This window comes from Corvus brachyrhynchos, unplaced genomic scaffold (assembly GCF_000691975.1).
Source record: "Corvus brachyrhynchos isolate BGI_N302 unplaced genomic scaffold, ASM69197v1 scaffold413, whole genome shotgun sequence".
Classification (NCBI taxonomy): domain Eukaryota; kingdom Metazoa; phylum Chordata; class Aves; order Passeriformes; family Corvidae; genus Corvus; species Corvus brachyrhynchos.
Genome location: NW_008237240.1, coordinates 58,202 through 69,155, shown reverse-complemented (window position 1 = coordinate 69,155; position 10,954 = coordinate 58,202). Strand labels below are relative to the sequence as shown.

Here is a 10,954-nt window from a genome sequence, read left to right as displayed (position 1 = left end):
ATGCTTTCCATCTTTTCTGTTCCCTGCCAAGACCACAACCTGAGTGGTTTAAAAGCTGCTTTTAAACTCCTACTGGTTTTGGTCAGGGCTGTACATCACCCTTTGAGAGTTTCTGGTCCCACTTGCAGCCCAGCCAGCCCAGCACAGTGTGGTTTGTGGGCTTCGAATCAACCACACCGAATGGGAAATCCCAAGAACTTCAAATATTATGCTATTAAATGTTTGCTGCTTTGCCCATCTCATGTGAAGAGAAAAAGAGTTAAGGGGTCCAGTGGATATTCAAACAGGTGTAAAGATACAAAATCTTTGCATTTTTGTCAGGTGATTATAAAATATAGGATGGGGTGAAAATAGCTGCAGCTATGCTTCTAACATTTTAAGTCTATTGCACAGTCAACCACAACCAAGAATTTCTGGAGCTGTCCTCCAGCTGTCATTGCTTTCCACTCCTGGAGTTGTCTAAATTACTTTTCTTTTAATGAGGAGGCAGATAGGCTCCTTTAAAACTGTATTCACATGGCAAAGCAGCATAAACCAAATGCCAGAAGACAATTTAGACAAAGCTGGCTCCTGTTCCAGCCCTGGTCCTGTTCTAGCAACCTCCTCTGCCTTTGCAGTGGGTTCCTGGTTATTCCACCAACACAAGAGTTCACCTGCAGTCTTTCACATTTTGCTATAGATCTCTCTGAAAAACATTTAAAAGTAGGCTCCACTTTGGGAATAAAGAGCAGCACAGAAAGCCATTTGCTGTCTGGTCTGTTAAAGCTGCCAGGCTCTGGCTGCAGTCGGTGGGATGAGGGTCCCACACGTACCTGGAAGGCAGCAGGAGGTGGATGTACTTACTTGGAGGTGCAATTCCCTCTGCCAGGGTGCTGAGGGCTATGACGAGGGTGATGGAGAGTGCACAGACCACCTTGAGATCCATGGCTCTTGGAAGAGGAGCGCTGCTGCTTCCCCTTGAAGCCGCGGGTTTTATGCGCTCCTTGTGTTTGCCCAGCGAGGTCTGATAACATTGTTCCATCTGGTGCTTCACCCAGAAGGTTGGGTTTTCTTTTGTTTGGTTAGGAAGTGTTGCCATGCATATTTTGATACCCCGGAGACAAATTTCTGGGCTCCCGTGAGCCATTGATCACGTATCTATTAGGTACCTATAGATACATATCTATTATGTGATCCCACAGTCTATCAAATGGATGCTGCTGGGTGCCTCTGGGTGCCAGAGGAACCTCTGGGTGCTCTGATTTCATTAGAGTATTTCAGACCTCTGGGCAGTTTTTATTTTCCAGTCACTACTGAAAAATATGTGAAATATTTCCTATCCAGGTGTATGTTTTCTGCCTTAATTTTTCCCTGGCCTTAAGATTTTGGTTATGCTTACTCTGAAACAGGTATGGGAGGAGGGCTGGAGCTGTGACACCTCCAAGCTTCAGGAGACCACTGTGCACCTGAAAAAATACATAAACACAGAAAGTGGCAGGTGTGACTGTGAAATACTGAGCCCAGCTAAGGCCACTGCTGGTTTCCACACAAGAGGATTTAGCAAAAGAAGGTAAGATCAGGGGAAAAAAAAGCCCAAGAGGATCAACAGCATAGAGACACAAGAGAAGAAATGAGAGTTTCTGTATGATCTCATCCTGCCCCACAGATGCTGTGCTTGTTCAGGCATCAGTCCTGAGGGTCCCGGTGTTATTTTGGAGTTGCTGCCCTGTGCAAGGTCCTGTTCCAGGGGTGCCACAGCAGGAGCTGTCCCCACTCCCTCTGCCTGATCCCCAAAGCAGAGCAGCACTTCCCAACCCATCCAACACCACCTGCATGTGTTTTGCCAAAACCAAACTTCTGAAGCACCATGTTTGACCAATTAATTCCCTGAGTGGTTTTCTCCTGGTTTAAAGGTAGCCTCCAAGGCAGCCTTTGGGCTGTTTTGGGACAACAGGCCTTGGGACTTGGACTGCTGAAGGCTTTATTCTTCCTTCTGGACAATTTTCTACCATTTACTGTAACATTTCTTCTAGCTACTTCTCAACTCTTAAACACAACCAGAGCAGTACCAGGGAGTGGGAGAGAAGCAGTGGGCTGGTGGGACCATCTCTGCACCCTCCCCACAGGAGGCATCTGCAGAGCAGGCAGGGCTGGCTGCAGCCCCTTGGGTGCTCTGCTGCATCACTTTTCCGATGGGAAATCCACCAGGTAACTCTTCCTGTTCATCAGCAAAATAAAGAGATTCAATGCACTTTGTTGGTCTTTGACAGAATTGTGTCTCCTTGCTTTTGAATATTACATATGAGTTTGTTTTGTGCATCTTTCCATTACAAAGTTTAAAGTGAGAACTTTCAGCTTCTACAGCTGTGTTTTGGAGGAAGTTTATTTGTTGCAAGGTATTTCCAACAAAGTGGGAGGGATTTTGTTCTAGAAGGGAAAAAAATAATAGGGTTCTTTTTCCTAAAGGTTAACTTATTTAATGCTTTATGGGCTTTTTTTATATCCATCCCTATTTAAGACATGGGTGGCATTTCTCACAGAAAGCCACAATTCATAAATTAGATATTTTGTGTATCCTCCATTTCACAAGATACCAGGCTGCAGGCAGACAAGGGCTGTGCTCCATCACTCAGCAGCTCATATCACATTTTTTACCTCCATCACTTAGAGAAAATGTTGGACTAAAAACTTTAATATCCAGTTTTCCCCTTATGTACAAAGGTCCACCATGATGCCTGTCCAGAGTAGTTTTTCCACCAGCTTTCTCCTCAGAAAGGAGGTGAGGTTGGCTGAAACACTGCCCGTGCGCAAGGGGAAAGCAGCGATCCCGAGGTGGACCGCGCTGCTTTCGGACTTCCACGGAATTCTCAATAGATTATCAGCCCATCGTGTGAGTCAGCTGAAACTGCAGATAACATTTGTCACTCCTGCTCCTTTCTGGACATTAATTTAGCCCTTATCTGCTGGCTGTCACCTCTTGGGCCCGATCCCAGTTGCGGGCACAAAGGCAAATCTACCCCCGAGCTCTCGCTGCGGAAAGAGCGTTTGATTGGCATCGTAAAGCAAACACAGGGCAATAAATGAGCTGCCTGCTTTCTGCCAGGGGATTACTTAAAGATCTTTAATATGTTTATATAGCAAAGCCTTGAAAATTATCTGGGGTTTCCCTGTAAATGTGTTTCCTTCTGTGAGGCCGGTGCCTACCTAAACCTTTTGGTAGCTCTGTAAAGGATCTCAGGCTCTGCAAGTGCCCATGGTCAGAAGGGGCTTGGAGGGCTCCTTCCTCCTCTCCAGGCTCCGTGTCCTCCCTCACCACCCTCCCCTGGTCCCTTTTAGCTGCACTGTGGTGCTCTCATTTCCTCCCCAGCAAGCACATGGAGAAATCACCACGGCTGGTATTGGATCTTGCTGTGGATCAGTGCCAGGCTGCAACTCTTTATTTTGCTAATCCAGAACTTTTGAAGGATAAGGGTAATTTTTTTCTATCTCTTTTCACTTAAAATAACCAGCAAACAGAACAACTTTGATTTTCATCCTAAGGGGAGTGTTTTTTCCTGAAGGGAATTTCCTTTTTGTGGTAACTGGTGGCTTGAATGCTGACATGAAGAAATCTGTCACTGGGCCAACAGCACTGCATGTGAGCCCACAGAGTAAATCCCAAGTTTTGAGTGCTCTCTAAAGTAAATCACCATAACAGAGAAAAAAAAAACAGTGGCAAAGGAGAGGGATGTCTACAATTTGCTCCTTCCAGCCCTGCGGGGCACACAAAGGCTTGAGCTGGCACATAAAATTCCTTAAACCAGGACAATATCTGTCTGTCCACCAGATAACACCGAGGGGTCAAAATACAAACAGAGAAACCCCTGCATCTTAATTCTGGGAATGGACAGCTCAAAATAACCCCTGACATCCATGGCTTTGATAAAGATCCTTACCAGAGATGTCTAACGCAGTTGTCAAAATCAACTTGAACTTTGTGAGTTCAAAGTCCTTCAGGGGAATTTTGTCAAAGAATATGTCATTTTTACAAACCACAGACAGTGCTGGAATGGGACTTTTGTTACATTTCTGTGGCAAACATCCTCGCCCAAGGTGAAAAGAAAGATTTAATTACTGAAATTAATCAAATATGTAACTCAGAGCTGAGTCAGATCTAAAAGCCTGAATTTCAGCATCCAATACACTACAAAAATGTTTGGTTGTGATGCAAAGCCCAGTGCCAGTTTAGAAATACAGATCTGAGCCTGTAATTTTCCCTAATGCTTCTGGGATCTCCAAGCAGTCCATGATCTCAGCATTGCCATCATTTTTTGTAAGCACCAAAATAACACCAGAAAATCCTTGCTGTTCCTGAAATGAGGTGGGGACCAGCCTGTGGAGAAGAGGACGCGCTGGCTGGAGCCAGCAAAGCAGGGAAATATGTATTTTGTTTCTCTTCTAGACCCCATCAGATTTGTAGTGACCCAGAGAGGGGAAGAAACTCCTGAGAAATGCAGAAGATCTGATTCCAGACGTGACCATTGAAAGGTCTTGTTATGAAAATGCTTGTGATGCATTCCAGTTTACCATGCCCCAGGCAATGAGGGAGTCCAAATCCTGACCTATTACCTTCTAAAAAGGGAAACATAAACCAAGAAGACTTATTAAATTGAGCTTAAAGGAAGAGTAAAGTGTGTGAAATGTTGGCAAACAGCAGGGTGCTATTGAAAGACACAGTATGAAAAACTCAGTAAATATTTACCATCGAACAAAAAATATGAAAAGGATGTCCTCAGGCACACATATAGACCCAGAATAATTAAATGAAGGAGTAAAGGAAGCCACTAGAAGAAAAAAGACCTTTATTTCCAAAGTCAAATAAAGAAAATAGAAAAAAAAGTACTGCAGGAAAATAAAATCACAAAGAGATAAACAAATAACTTCAGACAGGAGACAAAGGTCAGCAATCAGAAGGGAGAGGAGAGGATTTTTGTTCAACATCCTCATAAATGATCAGGAAAGCTTGGTGAACAATGAGGTGATGAATATGCTTATGACTCAGAATTATTTTTCATATTTTTTAAAAAGTGCAGCTAGCTCAACAATCTTACAAGATTGACTGGGTGATAAATGGCAAATGAAGTACAAGGTAAAGTGCACGGAGGAAGAGTAACCTAAGTATATCATCACCAAGATGGGCTGCAAATTAGCTACTGTCACTCACACAGCTTCCCATCACTGTGGATGTGCCAGCTGACTATTCAAAGTGACAAAAAGGCAAATTGGTTTCAGTAGTTAATAGGAAAGGAGTACAAAGGAGAAAACATAATTCTGGTAAGGCCCCAGTCCCTGCTGCTCCCATGCCCACGTCCCTTTGTGACGTTCTGGCTGCCCCGAGTTAAAAAGGAGACTTGTAATTAGAAGAGATGCTGAGAAAAGCCCTCTGGCTCATGAGAGCAATGAGCTATGGAAAAATGTTTTGAAGAGTGTAGGGATCTTAGAAACTAAGTTGTCACAGGACAGACGGGGAAATTTTCTCCCGGATAAAAACAGGGCAACAAGCAGAGGGCAGGATGGTGCTCGCTGTGGGGAGAGGTCATAGGGGGCTCCTGCAGAGAGTTATGCTGGGACCTTTGCAGCTTAACAGGCTCACAAACAGTCTGAAAGAGGAGGTGAGAGGATAAAATCTGTTGGCGACACAGAATTTCTGTGGTAGTGAAAATATGAAGCAGTTGCTCCAATGGGTTGTGCAAAATGGAATGGCTGCCGAGTTGGATGGCACGTGAGGCTCCATGTCTGGAAATATGGAGTGATGCACACCTGGGAAAGGAGCAATCCTACCTTTCCAGTTGCCATAAAGGACCCTGAGCTGACTGTGATCACTCAGGTTACTGTGAGTGCAGTGTGAGGATGACAGGAGCATATGGAGGACAACAGTTTTGTGAAAACACCAGCTCAGTACTTAGCAACCGTGAGAAAAGAGAGTGACAGATTAAAAATTCTTAGGCAAGGAATAGAGAATCACAGATTCACAAAGTTTTTCCATTTTATAAACCCACCCTCTGTCTACATTTTCATGCCGTGTTCTCAGTCTCCAGCCTGTAAAAGGTCCTGTGGTGGGGATGGTGGTGTGGGACAGCATCCACACCAGGAATATTTATGTACACCAGGTCTCTCCAGATCCATACAGGTCACAGGAGGCACAGCTCGTGGTCTTATCTAACACAAAAATTTCAATGGTAGGTTAGAAGCTCATGAAGGAAGATGGTTCATCACCAAGCAAAGGGATATGATGCAATTCATCTGCGGATGCTAAAATTTCCCACAGGTCTGAAAAGCAACTGGATGAACTCATTGAAGAAAAATTGTTTGGGGCTGTTGAATCCCCAAACCACACATCTATCTCAGGAAATGTCTAAGCTGCAAATCCTTGGAGGTTGGAAGGGTATTCTGTGAAAGTATCAGTGTCTGTGGCTGGATGGACTTGAGCAAAAGTTACTCATCATTTCTCAGAATAGAACAACCAGAAAGCATTCAATAAAGTGATGGGGCAGGAGTGGGAAATGAGAATAATGTAGGGTATGAGTGGATTATCTTTGCTCCTTGTTGAAGTTTTTCTGTAAGCATCTGTAACTGGCACAGGGAACTGGGCTGGGGATGGATTAACTTAGTCTGGCTGATCCCACAATTTTATCATTGCATCTTTTGATTTTCATCATTTCTCAGGGACATCTTTTCAAATCATCTAGTGCAAGTTTCAAGCTCAAAACCAAGATAATCTAGTCTGGGGTTAATACTGAATCTGGTAAATACGTCCTGGTCTGGAGAATGGAAAATGCTGTGATGGGTGGAGCTTCTGAAACTCACCAAAACCTGAAGCAAACTCACGCCAGTGGATTGGTTGTGATTCCCAGAAGGAAGAGCCAAATCCAGCACCACTCATGATGCAGGGAGGGTTTTTGGGTCTGTTCCCTTCCACAGTGACTGGTGGGAGGGAGGGATTCTTGCAGGTGCAGTGAAAGAGCATCACCTGCAAGGGGTATGAGCCAACATCTCTCACCTGCACACAGGGACAGGGAGTCACTGAGATTACCCAGTAGCTCCAAACACTGATGTTCTGAGGGCAATGGCATGGAACAGCTGATATACACTGCCCGTATTGTATCACTTCAGCATAATTCATTCATTAATGTCAGAGCAATTGGCAATGTAAATAGGAGCAGGCAGGGGTCAGAAGCCATTTCCCCTGCAAGCTAAAAGGAAATGTTCCTCCTTTAGTTTTCTGGTGGTTTCTTAGAGCAGATTGAGAGCTCTGGGTTTCACCTCATGTGTCGAGGACTATTATTTGGCACATGAGATATGAAAAAAAAAATCAATGGTTCTCATTTGCTGCTATGGGAACAGTGATCAAAACTTTGAAAACCAGGCAATGCAGGCAAAGGGCTGCAAGGTTATTTCTGACACAAATAGCTAAAGAGATAAATACAAATGAGAAATGCCTGAAATAGGAGAAGCAGGAGTCCTAGGAAATGATAAGTGAACCTAAGACCTTGTGTGGGAGGAAAAGGTCATTTCAGAGAAGTTTTGCCCTAGTGCTTTCAAAAGTGGGGAGTGAAAAAATATTGCCTGAACTGTCTCCAGCTGATGGTGAGGACTGGAAAGGCTCAGAGAGATGTACAGTGTGACAGGGTCTGTAAAAGAATTGAGGTTAGAAAGTGACCTGGGCTGGCTCAGCTGAGCTGATAGCAAAAATCACCTACAGAGCTGGCAGAGTGGAGTCAAGATTGTTGCTGGTTTTAGCAAGTTTCAGTTATTGCTCTTTTCACTGATGACTGTGAGGGGAGGAAATGTTGGCCAGGAAGTGTTTCTTCTGCACCAATTAAATGTGGTTAAAAACAGAGGGAGAAATATTAAGCTCCAATGTTAGCAAGAGTTGATATATGGGGATTAGTGGGAGAGCTACTTCAGGGGACAACTGTGTCTCTGTAGAGTTCAGGTCTTCAAGGGATTTAATAAAATAATGGTAGAAAAATGTAGAAAGAAAAGAAGTAGACATTTCAACAGAATAAAAAAAAAGACTAGCTATGAAATTCCTTTGAAATCTTCCCTTTAAAAATTTTAAAGAGACTGGACATAGAAAGTGAACTATAAAGTTCTGCCAAGAATCAGAGAAGAAAAAAAATTCTCTTGAGATAGGAAAATCTTAACAAGAACATCTTATTTTACTGTGTTTTTTTATAATAAGTTACTGCAGGTGAGAGCTTTGCAGAAGCCAGAGCTCAGGCCTAGAGGAGCATGTTGGAGGCTTCCAGCTGGGATGAAGGATGCCATGGCAGAGGAAATGACACCTGAGGCTTCCCTTGCTGTGTCCTGCTTACCTGGGGTAACCCCACAGAAAAGGATGCAACCACTCACTGATCTACAGCTGAGGTGCAAGAACTGGATCAAATGCACCCAGCAGGATTAAAATAAGGCTGTGAGAGCTGGCTGGGATCTCTCCATCATAGAGTTTTGTCAGGATGAGTAGATTGGAACAGAAACTTGATGCCTGCAAGGATTGCACTGGCACAACAGTGCTGTGACAGCTCTTCCTGACCTGAAGGTGTTCTGGGATGGGGCAGACAGCAAGGAAGGGGGGTCCCTGTCACCTCAACAAAAAGCCATTTGCAACAGTTCCTGGAAGGGAAATCCATCTGGGCTTTTAAAAACACCAAAAATACCACACCTGGCTCATGAATTCCCTGAGTCTGGAACACCCAGCAGCTGGGAGAACACTTGAAGTGGACACTTGCCCTCTTGTTGTGGCCAAGTGTGTCCAGGGCCCGAGGCAGCACAAATTTGCCCTTCCACCCTGCCAAGGAGGTGGCACTGGCTCAATCTACCCCACTTTCATCTGAAGTCCTATCTCGGATCTTCAGGGCAAAGTGAGAGCTGAAGCCAGAAAACCCCTTTGATAGTGGGAACATGAAGCCAGTTTGGAGCAAATAGCAAAGCAATCAAATTGTGATGATGAAAGATTTTGTTCACATATTCTGCGTATGTCACACAGACAGTGCTGTAGCCCAAGAGGGTTCTCACATTGGATCACTGGTTTAAATCTGTCATTTGTAGCACAATAAAGTGAATTGTCAAACATATTTCTGTCCACAGTAGCAAAACAGCAATTAATCCATGCCCATAAATACAGGGGGGGAAATGCTAATACTGCAGTAAATCAAGCAGCTTCCCTCTCTAACATATTTTGCTTTTCATAAATGAGACCTGAATTCTCAATGTCTCTCTGCTAATGGGAAAATTCTTAAAACCTAATTAAAAAGTCTCTATTCAATGGGCTGTGGAGAATTTATAGCAGTGAAACTGCCTGTGTCAGACTGATATGCTACTGATAGTCCTGTGGGAGCTAATGATGAAGGGACTGCAAATAAGAGTGGAGAGGAAAAGGAACTAGGAGAGAAGAAAGAACTGGGCAGCAGGCTGGGCATTGTTTCAGACAGCTGTGGTGGTGTGCAGGGAGGCAGGGGAAGGGACAGGGCCGGGGACATGCTGGTGTCAGCCCTAAAAAAGTGCTGGTGAGATCCAGTGACTGTGGTAAAAGCCACTGGGGCTTCTGGAAGGGCAACAGGAACAGCATCTGTGAGGAAAAACATGTGTGCTGAGAGCAGGCTTTGCCATTGATGAACTTCATGCAAACCTGATGGATTCAGGGGGAGTTCACAGCATTTCTCATTTCACCACCCACAGAACAAACACTGCTTTTCTCCCAAAGTAAAACCAGTTTGCCCAAAGCAGGAACAGGCTCTTGCCCAGCATTACAGGCATGTTCATGCCAGGCAGATAAATAAAGGAAAGCAGCCCAGCTCTCTCACCAGCCCTGCCCCCAGAAAATGCTTAACTGGGGGCTAATGTCCCCCTCCTGCACCTTTAGAGACCACTGTGTTATATCCTGAGCTGGTCACCAGTGCAGAGCACAGGCACACAGCACTTTGCAGCCAAGGATCTCTCACTGGAGGTATTCCAGAGCCATCTGGACACAATCCTGCACCATGTGCTGTGGGATGCCCCTGCTTGAGCAGGGAGGTGGGACCAGATGAGCCACTGTGGTCCCTTCCAGCCTGACCCATCCTGGGATTCTGTGAAGGGCTTTGCAGTGGCAGCACCCATTGCTGATGGGAGGCCAGTGGGGTTAAATTGCTTGTAAACCAAACTATGACTTTCTGGTTGTTGGAACCCGCTGTTCCTCTGTTCTACAAATGCTTTTTCTGGGTTTTAGTCCCAGCTTGGTTGGACTTTGTTTGGAGTGGTTCAAAATCTCTTTATTCACCTCCTTGATAACAAAGGAGAGGTTTGGAAATGTGGAGAACATGAGGCCCCTGTAAAAAAGGGGACTGATTCCTGAAGAACCCAGGCACCCTCCCTGCCTGCCAAATGTCCTCCTCATTAGGCAATAGGAGCAGCCACTTTCACCTAATGCCCATTTAATTGTTTGCATTAAGAAGGGCCACCTGCAAGGGGAGAAGCTGAGAGGGGAATTATGTGAGTCAGAACGAAGCCTTGGAAGTTGAGAGCCCCAGCCAGCTGCTCTCATCTGAGGGCTTCAGGACTGGGGCTTTTCCCCTCATTCTCTCCTCTAGCCTGGACTGGAAGTAAACCTCTGGCTCAGTCCCTTTGCCCCCTTTTACTTAGTGAAATTGTGTCTGCCAATAATTTAATTTAAATTATTTGTTGCCACCTCTTCCAGCCCTGCTGTCTGTGCTGGGTTCTATTCAGAGTAACTGTTATTTAGTAAATGCTTTGTTTGCTATTCCTAAGAGTAGTTTTATACAAACTCTGATTAGACTGTTCCCTACCAGTTATGGGAGTGAACACACTGGTCAGGAATTTTCAGTCAGAGGTTTTCTTCCCATGCTGGAACTAAACTTGGCCATTGTAACTGCATGAGGCAACAAAATGATTGCTACTGCAAGGCCTAATTTGGTGAATTTTTCGGTATTACATT

The 10,954-nt window shown here is 44.7% G+C and overlaps 1 protein-coding gene across 1 annotated transcript in view; it reads right to left on the bottom strand.

Annotated features, from left to right (window-relative positions):
• The window catches only part of LOC103612874 (trefoil factor 2), a 3,807-nt gene extending 2,882 nt beyond the window's left edge, over positions 1–925 (bottom strand). Inside the window, exon 1 of the mRNA XM_008630585.1 lies at positions 844–925. Coding sequence (XP_008628807.1) covers positions 844–925 — 82 coding nt within the window. The remainder of the gene's footprint in view (positions 1–843) is intronic.
• Between the last annotated feature and the right edge of the window lie 10,029 nt (positions 926–10,954).